Genomic DNA, 16281 nt, shown 5'->3' on the forward strand with positions numbered 1-16281 from the left:
GCTTCTGTTGACCGTAGCTCCGCTCTCTCTTTCTATCGAACACAAATTATTGGTGATGTATACGACGGACGGTCAACTGGACTGCTTTTGATGTACCGTAATACGTGCTTTAAAAGAAAGAAATGGAAGTTAACAGAAAACAATTCAGGGCCCCAGGGAAGTTATTTGGACCTTAGCGTATTCCAAGGTATTGTTTTGGTGGACCACATATCTCGGCAAATAAATATTTGCATTCCATTACGGACGGTAAGGCTGTCAAAGCTAGTAACGCGATTGTCCTTCCCAAGCCGGCGAAGACAGACATTACCGCGGACTGGTATTGAAACGACTCGACATCTAAAATGAAAACGACGGTCACTGTGGGCGCCATAATAATCAGATTGACAACGCCGATGTAAGCCACTGTAACTTTGGAGCATTTGAAATTGTGCAAACTTATTGACTGCCCTCGTTCAGGTAACTGAGACTTTTATTTAAGAGTGTGCAAATGCGGCCGTCACGAAGCCTAGTTATGCATTGAAACTGATCATCGACGACACTATTCTCCGCAATCCCCTTCAGAATAAAACCTTCTCGTTGAAGTGTTATATTTTGGCCATTTGAGAAACATTACGTACATATTTTATTTGAACTGGGCCAAAACCCGAAATTGTTGAGCCCTCTGAATTAAGAAACCATCTTCAAAGCCTATTAAATATATTAAGATTATTCTCGCCAATTAAAAGTAAATCTGTCATTTAAATCAAGTTTGAATATGGCTAATTCAGCACACAATATAGTTTAGATCCGATCCAGCTTTCGAACTCTTCGGGGTGATTACGCGTAGAGGTACTCGGGCTATCATCCCATTGTATGTTGTTTTTTTACTGGATAACACCGTTTTCTTAGAAGGACTGCTGTTGGTCTAATCGCCCACTCTAATAAAGTTCGCAAGTATCTGATGGGCCGGTCAGAACGATTGGATTAGTTCATTTTACAGCAAAAATTGTCAATTTTACATCAAGTACTTTGGGGTTCATAGTGCTACTTGGAAATATTTTACCGTAAAATGTTAGAAATGAACCAGCGTTACTGGATACGTCCTTGAGCTCTGATAAGGGTCTACTTGAAAGCACTTGTACATAGTCTATACACCATGTTTCACCATACACTGAGGATGCACCGTTGCATTTTTGAAGTTCATCTTGACGTCTCTCAATGCTCAAATTGTGCCTGGCGGTTGGAGGATGTCGCTCTGCAACGGTAGACCACAGACAAACCAGCCAATATTGTTCTCATCTGATGTTGAATCTGATCTACTGCCCTTGAAAACTCTGCGCTTGTAAGAAAGACAGCGAGTCTTGGCTGCACGCTGAATCGGAAAATATGGCTGAAGGCAAAGTCTCTTAACGATTGGCTAAAATGGTCTATTATTATGCCTCCAGTACCTCCTCGGAGTATTTAAGCATTGTGCGTTTGATCCTCAGGTCCGATCGGTAAAGAATTATCGCGGATAACGGTGGTCCACGTACAATCACAATCTTTCACACAGCGTGCTTTAGCATTCGATCTTGTGTCCGACATCGCCCTTTAATCTTGCGCCTTTGTATATGTCTGATCAAGCACAATTGTGACTAACGTAAAGCGGTTATTTTTTAGTAAAGGTAGATATAAGTGGTCCATTTTCATCGCATTGATGTCAACCATGTGATGCGATTCATGTTACACTTCGCTTCAAACGCTATTTTGGGCTATACATCACCTTCGATATAGCCAAACAATTGATTGTACCTGGGTCTCGTGACTCCCAATAAAATGGCTGAATATAACCTACGTCGACCGCAGCGGAGAGCCAAACAAACATAGCTGATTCATACGAATACAGGGGCTCAACTCATTATCGGTTGACCATCGATTCACTGAAAGTTAATCGCACAAAATTTGGAGAAGTGATGGTTTTGGTTAACATAATGATAGCGGGTATCCCAGAGAGGTTCCCGTGTCTCCTTAGACAAAACCGCACTGAACTTGCGATGCTTCTTGTACTGTTCACCACTAGCAAATGCACTCAATAGCTTTTTCAGATTTCTGTACTTTCAATTGTTTATGCTGGCCGGCTGCGGTATTAGTAGTATAGCCCCCCGTGATGAAAAACGGCGTTCGTGCTTCTAATAACCCCTGAACTCACAAATACAACATGATTATCCTTCATGTATTCATTCAAGGTGTTGTCACGTCATAAAGAATGTAAACCGGACAGCCACTAGGTTTCCAAGACACATCTGAAGCCACAGCACTGCAACTGTAAAGTTGCGTGCGCGCGAAAAATTAACAAGAAAGATCAATTCAAATTAATTCTAAAATAGTTTAGGCAGATTATGATGCTTTAGGTTTGGGATACATACAGTGAAGTGCAACACTTCAGGGCGATCATTTTTACTCGACACACAAACACTGGGGAGGAAAAACGTCCGCTGTCTGTGGATCAGCGTTGATGTCACCCAACAGACACCAGATAGTATAATTTATTCATTTCAGCGTCTGAGCTAGACGGTGTGGCAGCATAACAGCCAAACTCTGCCAAACTCTGAGCTCCCGAGGAAAATGTATAATTCGTTAGATATTCGGCATAACAACCAACTGGTTTTACCTCTCTTCATACCTGGAGGATCAAATAATTACCCGAGGTCTTTGACTACGTGTTGAGACATCTGACGAGTGCTGATGGGAACTGAAGCAGTTGTATTACTGATCGTACCATAACAAATCAGCCATAGAACGTTCTAGAAAAAGGTATTTGCCTTCGGCGCCAGTGATGGATCTGACAGGGTAAAGAGTTCTACCGAAAAAGGGCTCGTGAAGCCCAAAATCTCAAAGAGGGAGATTTCACGGGTGTTTACTTAGCCAGAGTGTGGATTGACCAGTCCCAGTCGATTACTTATGTTTTTCCCTCTTTGAGAATGCTCTTCGGTCACAAATACAAATGCCACTATGGTAAAAAACTGAGATTGGCACAAGAATGCAGCAAAACGTATTTTGTACAGATGCGTCCGCAGTGAAAACATTACTCAGCTTCACCGATTACTGGACACAAACGAGCTTTTTAGAAGGTCAACAACTATTTACTACCACCAATAGCCAGGAAGGCAAAGATGCAAGCATATAGAGTAAAGCCTCTGGTCACTGGGTGTGGATGGGAATTAAAATAGCCTTGACCATAACTTTTTAAAAAGGGAATTCCACAGAAATCACCGTAGCTGGACCACTTGTTTCAGTGGTGTGCTTTTCTTTTGATTGCGTTTTGGATTGAGAAATCGTTCCACTTCACCAAACTTAGCCGACTCAGATGTAATAAAACAAACGAACTCTCAGAAATTAAATTTGACACTATCTGACACATAAATTCTAGTTTTGTTGAGCATAAGACGTAAAACAAGTTGGATTATGATGCGATACTGACTCAATGGGCACTTGTATCAACGGCATTTAATCAAGTTCGAGCACGCGCCAGGAAATGGTACCATTTTTCAGGAGAGTTTCACATCTTTTTCAATAGGTTATGATTCGTTCCCCTTTCTGATGTGCACATTATTGCGGCCGCGCACGACAGAAATATTTCACAGCATGTCCAAATCAGAACTGCTTCTGAAAGCAAAGTTCTCATGCGACACAGGCGCGGTTTCATAATATACAAATATACCCATCCAAGCAGTGTTCTGCAAAAATTAACCGAGAATTATCATTGCTGGAATATTCAGGCAGAATTAATATCAACCAAATTTATTGCCGGAACAAGCGAATATTATTTCAGTTATGAGTTACATACTGCGCACACAAACATACTTATCAGTTAAGTGTGGTTAGAGAAAATGTGGGCAACCGGCAAGTAAGGTTCGTGCGCTCGCAGATGATCACGATTATTCCAGCGGTCTGCAAAAGGAGAAAAGAGTCCCGGGATTTCAAAAATACTGACTCCGTTTTAACTATAGCGGCTTCGGTTTCAATTATGCTGAGACAGCAGGAACGACTTTTCGACTTGTCAATGACAAAATATTACGACATGAAGTAATCCTCACATAGTAATTTCCGACATGGAAGAGGTACGAGTATTCGCAATTTATTAGTTTGAAGACAATTCACACCGGTATAGATGCCATTCTCCGCTAGCAACATTGAGATTCTGTTGTCAAAGTTTCAGGAAACAAAATTTCAAGCCCAAACAAGAGCAGGCGCTAGTATTCTTATTACCGCTTTTAGTGTGGTTTGGTCCACTTAAACAATATCAACTGGAAAACATCGTTTTGCATACAGTCAGCAATAACTAACATGCAATATCAGTTACACAACTCTGACAAAACCAGAATTTTTTTGCCTTCTTTGCGTTAAAAATGTACAATCGACGAACTTCAGGTCAGGTAGCTGGAAAAATTTGTTCTCGTTTATTTATTAGTCGAAAGATTATTAAACTGGATAAAATTCCACATGAAGATAGACGTGACACATTTTTAGCTATAGATACGTTAGCTGGCTAGCGCGTGCAATCCTTGGGAGATAAAAGAGCATGTAAAATAGGTAAAACACGTTTTACGCAGCGTTTCTGTCACATATTAGCTGTCGTACTCTGCATTGTCTAATAACGATATAATGGACAAAACTGATCGAGAATCAAACTGATGTTTTAGGAAGATTTTGAGCTTAGTTTAGAAAGAGTTTTGTAGAGCTCGAATTGGTTATTTTCATTGGGTTTTCTGAGTTCTCTTTTGTGCCCTCATGCTAAATTGGAATACAGCCGTGCTAGCACAAATCACTGGATCATTGGATTAACCGAAATGAACGAATGTTGACAAATCCATTATAGCTGACTAAACGGTTTTGAAATACATTTTACCTGACAAAAGTTGACAAGCTACAACACAGCCTAACATAGCCAAGCATCCCGTTGGAAAAAAACTTTTTTGAGATGGAGAATGAGAACCTTGATAGCCATATCCACCATGTAGCTTTAAATAAAACTTGTAAAGATCGTTCACTGGAAATTCCCCTTGAGAGCCTTGCGAAGCCGTACGCATATAGCCCTCATATTGGACAATTTTATGGACATGGAAACTGCATTAAACTCTTCCCTCAAAAGTGATCTCAGAATGATTGATAATAATAATAATAATAAATATTGAGTACTAATGTAAAACTGTTGCATGTTCCCTGGGATTTCTTGGGATAAGAATGAAACAGTTACGGAGTGCTCCTCGTCTCTCCAGAACAGACCGATATTATAACCCTGTATTCGCTATGGAACATCTGTCCACGTGTCCACTAACCATAGTTTTACTACACTAAGGATTTACTTTGTAGTTGATAAGAAAACCATTTCACTAAAATTAGAGAATCTGCTTGTTAGCTTCAGAATCACACTAGTGCTAAATTATGGGTTTTTCTTCAAGTTCTCACTAAATGGCATGCATACATTGGGCCACTGTATGAATTATCCCTCACATCACCTCAGTATGAGCAATCGATTTATCATTCTATCAACGTTCCCTCCAGGTCAAGCAACTCTGTGCACCAACCAATGTTTTTGTGCCTATAAATACTTGGCTTATTCCTCTAAGATTTTTGTCAAAAACCTTTTCCGAAGTAATTAAACAATTTCACCAAGCCTATTTTCGGTGGATCACACCTGAGCTACTTCGGATTTCCTAATCCTTACTTCACAACATGTTAGCTTCTCCACACCGGACTTAAAAGCAAACGAATAGTCGAACCTTTATCAGAAAAAGATGACGTCCCAATTCCGTAATGCTGTTGATCAAATTGAGCCTCGTATACAAAAGTTGTGTAAGTTGTTGTATGAATGTGTCCTAGTTTGTCAGGGTCCGTAAACTCTGAAGCATTTGATTTCTCCATGTTATTTGGTTTCAGCAAGAGTGACATTTTGACATGCGAAGAGGAAATTTTGCTCGAAGGGTGATAAACACTTTTTGCAGTTACCTGGCGATTGTGAGCAGTAGACTCATGGTTAAGGTCCACACGTTCACCAGCGACTGCATTGTAGGTGCTGAGGTATAAAAAAGAAAATCGTTTCTTCGTATATTGTGGGAGAAACGGCTTATATATTGCTCCAGTAGACGAAGATACAACACAATTTTTTATGAGGTTCCATAAGCACGGAATAGACCAAGGCAAGAGGGTGAACGTTTGATGTTGCTTTATCATAAAATGAATGTCGTAGCCCACACTGGGCCACTACGTGACAAAGTTATCGAGGCTTCCGCTAGTGATGGTGGCCCTTGAGGTTATAAAGTGCCGTGATCAAACTTTTTCGATATCACAAATGCTGTAGGTGCTAAAATAGCACCAAATTTTCAGTGGTCAGGCACACATATAATTTCCGTGCACTTATATGCGTTTACGCTTATTCCGGGTGATGGTAAGTTATATCTTTTGAAGTTACGTTTAAGTTTACACAAAACACCGTAAACAACGTAAGACTTGTGCTCTAATCCCCACATTACCAGCGTGTTAAACAACTAGGGTGATAATGAGTAAATGATCTCAGTATATCGGCAAAAGACTCAAAGATTGACCGTAACAACCCACACAACTTACAATACAATTTCAATTTCATTGTGCACCGGTTCCGTGGCAGGTCACTAACTATTCTTGTCACTCCGTTTTTTGTCATCGATAAAATGTAATGTTTTAAGCAAGCTGGTTGGTGGACACTCACTTAGAGAATTGGGAAAACATCTTTCTACAAACAAAATATTTTCTCATTTCTTCAAGTCCGATGAACTGATAGTGGTTATTGCACGGTCGCCTGCCGCCCAAACGGTCAGTATTGATGTGAAAGCGCAAACTTTACTAAACAACACAGTGAAGTACAGTTTTTGGAATCTGTACTAAGAAACTTGGAATCTTTGAAAAGAGGTGACAAAGGCAAACATTTCCGTATTACCCAGTAAGCAAGGAACGATTAATCACAGATTCCATACACATGGAAACCTCCGGCCTACAGAAATAAAAGTAAACACAGTTTGTGTTGGTCAATGTGCAATCCCATCCCCAAATAAGTCATATTGTACAAAGAGTGCTTGTTTACTTGTTTGGAAAAAGGGGACTAAAGTTTGGGGCAGCAATTCTGTGGTGTGGCGGTTGGGTTACAGCTTTTTCTGTTACACAGTTGGTTTTTGCAACCATCGCAGTACACCGGATAGTTCTAACGCAATAAAAATTCTAATTTCTCCCTAATTGATTATAGACCGTGTGGGACACAGAAGACATGATGGTAGAATAATCCACACAGAGAGTTGTGCCATCGAAATTTATATAGTGCTGGACAATGCAAAATGATACTGTTTTGTTATTAAATCAGTCTACGTTAATAACAGGACTGATGGATTCTCTCTCCTCAATCACAAGAAGAGACGTTGTTTGTTGTTAAGCATCCTAAACACGACTTTAAAATGGGCTATATTTTTTATGTTTCTTGTTTATATTGGGACTCTGATGTATCAGATATTGGTTTTACTGTTCTACGTCTTAGCTGTATGGACTCTACTCACACCTTCACCGTACAAATAAAAACACTAGGTTCGCTCTGGTGTCTAACATAGAATTTCCAGTTAAGCGAATTTCGCTCGAGTTTCTGACAACACACTGTGATGTTAAACAGCAGTTTATCATAGTCAACAGATCAAAGGTCTTATTTGTTTAGATCGCTTCAGGTCCAAAACTGTGGGGCGTCACAAAAATGCCACAGGGTTGTCGAAAATCTTGCCCTGAAAAATGAATTAGGCCCAATCAGCAAAGGCTGAACACAATTTTTTGTGAATGTTTTTTGTGTTTCTTCACTGTTTTTGATGTTGCATAGTTGGAAGCAATGCAAAATCCGATTTTAATCCTATGATTCCCTTTGCGACTCTAAAGAGGTTAAGTGAGTGCCTACCTATCATTTCACCTTGAATCGGTAGTGACCTGATGGTCACAGAAAATGTTGACCTCCGTTCAGCGGAGCTTCGTGAAATATAAGTGACTTCCAATAAAGATGTGTTAGTAATATAAATAAAATCGTCATCAAATAAGCCTTATGTCATTTAGTCATGAAGAACCCGCTCCAGGACCGTCACTGCCGTACAGGTTAAGCTAAGGAGTTTGTAGATTTAGACAACCACCTATGCTCATTCTTGTTGGTATCCGTGAAACTTGAGCTTCCCAATCACAATGCTGACCGTATGTTTGTAGTACTTGTTTGTGAACGAACACAAGGTGGGTCGCTATAGCGTGCAATAACTGTTTGGTCGATTAGTTGCGGTGAAGCGTAAGTAAGAATAATAATAATAATAATAATAATAATAATAATAAAAAGCTGATCCGGCCTTCCGTACAATGCATAAAACTCCTAACATTCTTGTAAATTCTGGCGCCTCTAGCGTTATCCGGACGCTAAATGTATTTCCGCGCAATGCCCGAAGATATTTCTTGCTCATTCTCTACTTGTCCTTGATGATTGGTCTTTGAGGAAAAGAAGACGCTTGATAGGCCTGTTATTGGCAAACCTCTAGGATGCTTAATTTTTAGGTGTTTTCGGCTGCTATGCTTAATTTCTTGGCTCTCTGGGGACTCCCATTTGTGATTCGTCTGTCAATAAATACCACCAACGCACGCTTTGTGCAAATTGTGTACTGTTTTTTGGGCGATTGTAACATGTTTAAATACAACAAATTGGGTTTAATTTGTGTCCGGTCACCGTTACATTCAGCTGACCAGCGTAAACTCTGAGGTAAAGGATTACATTTTTCACCTGCACGACTCTTGTCGACATCCCAAGACACTCCCTAACACAAGGCATGATGGCACTGTTTTGGAATAAGTCCAAAAGATTTAGTAACTGGATAAATGGTAAAATGTGACCACAAATATTTGGAAAAAATAGATTCAAGCCTAATAAATCATGTTTAGAATGTGAACCACATGATAAATGGCTTTCATACAATGTTTGTTCCTATTTTAGCTTCGGTGCTGCGAAAAATCCTCGAAATTTGACCCATATCTACAGTGTTATCCATCAGTCTTACGCTAAGAAAGAAGCATTATGAACAAAAGTGAGCCTTCAATATTGACATCCTTAAATACAGCTAAAAATGAATCATATTTTCCGAACTATCCACTGTTAAAACTGGTCGTTTGCGACGTCCAATGAACAAAGCGACAATATGGATCCCTTGTGTATCCATTTTGATGCCGGGACAAAAACACAAGTATACTAACATCAGTCACGAACGTTGAAATTGGGTCCAATGAACATGTTGCTTGAATCACAACTAGCAAGAATATGAGCGGCGTTCAGCGAAGACACCGTTGAAAAATTTTGCAAGGTAAGATCTTTTAACCGATTGTAAGTTGCTTAAGGGTGCTGGTGCGCAAAGCGTGGAATGTGAATTCGGATTTCAGGGGTGGTCAGATTATTGCAGATCATCCATACATCAGTTAATTGAGTGATATTACAAATGTCTGGAACGCCTTCGAATGCGGCATAGGCTACCATTCCTTTTGTAAAGCGGTCTACGTACGAAGCATGGATTGATTTGTGGTCAGGTACTGAATAGCTGAGTGCAACGAGGTGCAGTTTAATCTAAAGATTTATGTAAGCTTTATGAAGCTCACAGTTTCAGCGATAGAAGTGGAAACACGCACATTCTCCGGAATTAGTTTGCCACTTCTGTTTGAATGATACAATTTCTGGATTAGATTAATATGTAGCCTGTGTTTATGGCTAAATTCGTGAGTTTGATGACGTAAATATAAGGTTTGGTCTTTTGCAAGTGAGGTTCACGTGCCTAATCCAGTCTGTAGAACAACAATTCAGATCAAAGTGAAAATCGGCTAGTTACGGTCTAGTTTGGCTTTCTGAGGAGGTTGTCAACTGTTGGTAACACTCAGAGTTCAAATTGTATTTTGGACATGGGGATCCCCTCAAACAGATGGCAACATTCCTAAATTTGTTTACTTCGCTTAACGACCTGACCAGAGCCAGGTGGATAACTATCGCCAGATATCATCTGCGCACAACCTGCTAAAATTCAGATCACGAAATACTTGGTCTTATTTTGATATTATTTGCATTGTTAACGATGTAAAAGTAATGACTCAAAATATAGGTGTTTTTTTACAGTTCAGCAAACATTCAGATGTGCAAACGTCAGTTACTTTATTCCGAAAACCTCACTCGGTTTCCCTAATATTTGTTCAAAACTCCGCAGAACAAGTTCGCAGAAGCCTTAAGTACATCAGACCTTTGGATATATTAGTCACTTACCGCCATCAGTTTGCTGGTATTCTTTCGGATTGAACGTAGTCGCGTGTGATGAGTACGAGAGAAAATAATTAACCGGCATCGAGATGGGCTACAACTGAAATCACTCAGTTTGATAATTGCTCTTTAGGTGAATGTCTCACATGCTTAAAGAACGAAGTAACTCCATGGCAACTAACGTGAGACTAGCACATGTTAGCACATTTTCTGACAGCCAAATACTACCTAGTGGCTAATCCATTAGAAGGATTAATTAAATAACCCTACGTCGCGATCTCTGAAAGCTACAGCATGCAACCATCGCACTTGCATTACGTTACCATAGGGATTCCAAACGCCTACAATTTTGAATTAACAAAGGATTAAAGGCAGTACTACAGTACGTGCCACATATTCGAGCCCCGGAACATACGGACTATGTTTTCTTTACTAAATAAGAGTAAACTGAGTTTAAACTTTACAGCTAGAAGTACAAGAAATAGGACCGATTAATCGAACAGGAACTTCAAGCTACCTTACCCTATTCTGCTATCATAGACTTCAGCACTAAACCATCTAGAAAAGCATAATATATCATTGAGTATAAGATAAAGTTTAGCGGAAATACAAATTTTAGAGGAATGTTTTCTGAATTTCTAGACACTTTAAGCAGGAGTAGATTCTCGAAGCAAGTGGGAGAAGTGTAATTCTTTAACCAGAAATTTAAAACCATAAATAAAAAACATTTAAAATGCACCCACCAACCCAAAGAGAAACGTGAAGCAACTCAGAAGTAGATAACTTTATAAATTAAATAAATCAGGTGGTCACTGTATCAAGGTTTAGGCACTATGAATCTAATATCACAAGGCAATCCACATATGGAGCCCCTCACAGATATGTGCACAGAAATGAACGGTGATGCTGCGAAATGGTCATTTCGGAAGGTGCCTATTCACATCCAATACAACTGATAAAGAGCCTTGTTGCTTCGAGATATTTCCAAAGGCATTTGTGCTCACACATGCTTTCACCAAAACTACAGAAAACGTTACTGAATACAAATATAAAACAAATTCTCTCCGTTAGGAAAGCATTAGTATTGACTTTCGGCAACACACAAGAAAGGGTCGGTGAACAAGGCAGTTTAAATTGGAAGGTCTAAGCCAGTGTGAAATTTTAAGTTACCTGTTAATATTTATTCACAAGCGTTGTATATAGTGCACTGCTCTTCAAATTTTAGGGAGACTGCCAACTTATCTGTGGTAAATTTATTTAGATCACAAAACCAATCTGAGTGAGTTAGCGGAAAGCCACTAGCTATAGTCTTGACCAGAAAAAGCAATATTTCATTGCAGTGTCTGCCGCCTCATTAGATGAACGTCTTTCGGAATGATATAGCACTAAGGCGATAATGTAGTAAATAGTTTGACACTAGCTATCATTTTAGTGGGGTTTGGTAAACATTAGGTGGATTTGTTTAACAAACCTCTCTGAAACGATGACTTCCCAATCGGTTCCAAACATTTTCCAATTGATAGACACTAGTTATTTCATAGAAATTGTCACGGCGGCTATCGCTAAAAATTTTCTCGTCTTGAAATGTAAAGAAGCGTCTCATAACGATGCAGTAGAGAATAGTGCGATTTGCATATTTTTGTCTTATTGAGGGTACTGAGGTCGCTTAATCAAGTGGTTATGCGAGAAAAGAAACGTTTCTAATTTCCGTCTCAAAGAATATGGGACACAATTTCTTCATTGAGCGAGCCACGCCTTGTTTTTGTAATTTTTATCCTGATGCACCCGAATTTCTTGAAAGTTTATTATTCTAAATCTCTGCCCTTTCTCACAGGTCATGGTTTCTTGTGTGCTAGCTGATGTGCATTAGTGGGTTGTAATTTTATATTTACAGACGATGAACCGAATAACTCTTTTAATGAGAAAGAATTGGTAACATGTCAGGTTGCGAATTAGCAACTCACTAGCAAGTATTAGCATTTTTAGAACTCTCGACTATATCCCACCAGCGTGTGACAATGCAGAATTAAATTTCTTTTCTAGAGGCCGTCCGAGTTGTTTTTGAGTTATATGCCAACAATGCATTGGAGTCAACTGACATCCGAGGCAGCTAGAGTATGACGTTTTGCTAAATATCCTCCATGTTATCACGTATTCCTGATAGGTCACTTAAGTAGTATTTGGTTTTGATAGCCCTGATTTTATGCACACATTCCGGTGTCGTGAATTGTTTATCTGCTCCAAATGCTTAACAATCACCAAGACGTTTACACGGTACGAATTTACATTTAATTTTTCTTATACAAAACTGTGAAACAGTAAGGAACGAAATAATATGGGGGACACAAAACGCTACAATGAGGGACGTCGCGTTATCTAGATGAACTCCCATCTTGAGAAACAAACGGCAATAGTCTCAACCACATGATAAGAATGTTTGCAAGAGTTTAATCTAAATACACTCGTAGACTGGTAATTTTGGAAATCATTATTTGGCAGTTTAAACATGGTTCGGTTGTCATCCGAAGGCACACGCGAACGGTATTTAGATGCGTATGACAGAAGACACTGAACATCGGCGTGGCGTCTTGTTGTAACATGTATTATATATTTTCATTCTATGTAGCCTTATATTAAAAGATAGTACACAAAAATACACAGCGTGAGTAGACCGAGCCTCCCAGAAAGCGTAGAATAATCTCGCGAACAATACTGCTACGAAACGAGTGCGTGGTTCGTCATGGTTGTTTAGAATGTTGGATGAAAATTCCATTTTTGTGATGTAATTTCTGGTAAAAGTAGTCACTCACAAGTGTACTTTAGACTGCTAATTTGTATTTGCACATAGGTTCCTACTACCCATTAGTGAACTGAAGTCAAATTAAACAACTCAGTATAAAATTGACGTTCTATCTAGTGGAACTTCATACCATAGATCAAAAATTACTATGAAGAAAAACAGATGCATCCTGGTAGTCAACCAGAAAAGGACATCAGAAAACATTGCTCGTGATAATTCAATCACCTATGCACTTATGTTGTGGCCTATTTTTGCATAATCACCCGCAATGTTCTAATGTGGGCCTATTCGTTTTTACACGTCCATGTAAGTTCTGTCGCCACAAAGGACATTCACCGTAATCCTACTAGATACAAGCTCTGCTAGTTGAGAGTGAATTGTACTAACTTGGTATGCTCTTTTCATTTCTTTTGACAACATAACAAACGCAATTTTCTGCGTTAGTTCTGCTCAAATTTAATGTAAATCTACTTTATTCAAGTGATGCACTAATTTTTAAATTTTTATAGTGAACAAGCTTAGGATTTTTCCACAAACAAAAAGGTGAATAAGTGTGGAGAATAACCCAGAACGCCCCCGTCAAATATATTGCTTCATATGCTAATAATGTTTCATTTACTGGTATATTTCATGCGTATCCCAAAACCCTGCAAAAATCAATGTGAGAAACACCAAAGTTGTGAAAAAACAAGCAGGCAAAACATGCTAAACAGGACTGACGGACGGACCCCATATACTCTTCGCTGAAAGTCATGAGGGAAGATTTAGGAACGATAGCTGGATATCTCTACTCAGCCCATAAATTGCAGGTCGATGGAAGCAGCAAAATAACTTAACAAACGGAAAAAGACCAATTCTCCGCTTGATCAACCAGCTGTTCCTAGTGAATTTTAGTCTACAGACCAGGTTCGCCTGAGCCAAGAATCTTGTCCACACTGCCAGTATTTCATTTTCACAGACCACATTTGTAGTAACCAATACTGAGAATAAATTTTTGATTCTCAAAAAGTTTAATGCCATAAATGCTTTCCTAGTGTATACTGAAAAAAGATGTACAATCTCCGCTCCAAAATAATTGTAGAATAATTGTAGATCTTAAGGTTGACGGAAACTCGGGACTGCGTCTACTTGATGAGCCCCCAGAAGGGCGAAACCGGTCGTGGGCTGTCGAAGAGTTTTCAGCAAACTTGTGAGTAATTTCCCTTATGAAAATATACTGCGATATCTCGAATATCGTGCCAACTGATTCATGAGACGGTCTGTGTGCATCACATTCCGCTAAAGGACATCATAAACGAGAGATTCAGTTGGGTCCCCCGTGAAAACCAAATTGACTTGTAAATGAGTGTATTTCTCGAATTGTAGAAACCCCTGGTTTGATTAATTAAGAATTGCAAACAAACCATCAGTATTGACTGGAATATTTACTGCAATGTATGTTTGATAACCCATACACGTGTAGGAAAATTTGGAAATTTTTTTTCCATCTGTGTAGTCACATTTTCACATATTCTTTTCGTTCAGCTGAGAGGTTTCCGTTTAGACCAGGGGAGTAAACGGGGCGACAAACCAGCCAACTCTGCAGTAGGCCTTAACCCATTTCAACAGTAGCGAAAACCTGTGCTAGGAACCTTCATTTGGCTGATGGATTGTCGTCATCCGCAGACATCCAGTTAGTTCAATTGCACCCAGTCTACACATTCTTATCCTGTGTAACAAAATGAGCCACAGAAAAACTTGTCAACTTCACCGCAGTAACTCTTTGAATAATTTCGAACAACGTGCTCAAAATGCAGTTTGTTCAACTCCTGTTGGAATGTGTACACTGGCCTTGGTGTTTCTGGTTGCCGATTAGGTGCATGTTTATCTTTCCGCCGACCTTGCACACTTTTCAACTCCAATCTGGAATACCTTATTTTTTCTGCTGTGCCGGTATATAATTTCGAGAGATGTTACAATCATTCATATGAGACTAGAAAATAGCGAAGAGTCTAGAATGGCTACCAAGTAAAAGCAGATTTCACGTGTATTATCCCGCAACATCCATAATGTGCATTTAAATATTTTGTTCCGCTGTTGTTAGAAGTAATTATAATGATTAATTGTCAATAATGGCTCGATTTTTCCATGTTTTATTCCCACATTACTTTTCAACTGACCAAAATGACGGGATTTAGTGATTAAAATATTTGATGCACTTGGAAAAAATGTATCCATATAACTGGGTTACAAGCACTCTGATTGACCTCACCGTTAAGCAGAACCAATTTTGTACTAATATATTTCTTTAACTACGCATATTAATGCGTATTTGCACAACTTGCATATCAGGAGGCCCCTTCATGCTCCATGCATCACGAGATCAAAAGCGTGCAGGTTAGAACGCACGCAGAACTTGGGCATATAACAAGAATAGCTATTGACATGCTCCAATGAAAATCGCCAAATAACACAGCTACAGGCCACACTTTATTGCAAGCCACGCATTAGCACATATATTCTTATCAGGAAAAAACATATACGTGGGTGCGCAATGCTCGCAATCAGTATATGTTGCCTTCAAACTATAGGCGATAATATACTAGTCACAGCGCAAATAATGTTGGATACCTTTGCAATGAAGACAGATGCCATTTACGAGTATAACGGCATGGATGAGACAGGCATAATAATAAAGCCTAACAAAGCCATGTCAGTGCCGACAAACTCCCAAGCACCATGCTCCATAACCACACCGAATGAAAATGTAGCTTAGAAAGGCAAAATATCAACAACTGTGAGAACACGGTCCGATTGAAATTTGCAAATAATAGGCTAAGCGTGTCACACAGAACATCATTAAATGTGAACAGGTATGGCCCGATAACTCAGAATGGTAGACGATCACACCATAATGGAGGTGGCAAATCCGATAAACTGAAACACCCAGGTTATCAGAAAGAACAGAAAATTCAAAAAACGCTGCTAAGAACATAGACCAATCTGAAATGTCAATTAAGTACGAGCGAAAAAGGCACCTAGCAAAATGCAATAAACCTAAAATGGGTAAAGCTAAGCGCCATATAAAAAGTGAAAATGTCTCTGGAGAAATAAAAAATAAAAGTAAGAGCAGTGTCAGTCATACTAGCAACGGTAACAGTAATGGAGATGTTAATAGAAATGGTACCAGGAGTATGGTTTGGATGAATGTCCC

The 16281-nt window shown here is 39.3% G+C and overlaps 1 protein-coding gene across 1 annotated transcript in view; it reads left to right on the forward strand.

Annotated features, from left to right (window-relative positions):
- Positions 1–341: 341 nt before the first annotated feature.
- T265_04205 (hypothetical protein) overlaps positions 342–16281 on the forward strand; it is a gene marked incomplete at both ends in the record, with an annotated part of 90705 nt that continues 74765 nt past the window's right edge. The window contains one exon of the mRNA XM_009168887.1: positions 342–394. Coding sequence (XP_009167151.1) covers positions 342–394 — 53 coding nt within the window. The remainder of the gene's footprint in view (positions 395–16281) is intronic.

Source organism: Opisthorchis viverrini (assembly GCF_000715545.1).
Source record: "Opisthorchis viverrini unplaced genomic scaffold opera_v5_66, whole genome shotgun sequence".
In the NCBI taxonomy this organism is placed as follows: domain Eukaryota; kingdom Metazoa; phylum Platyhelminthes; class Trematoda; order Opisthorchiida; family Opisthorchiidae; genus Opisthorchis; species Opisthorchis viverrini.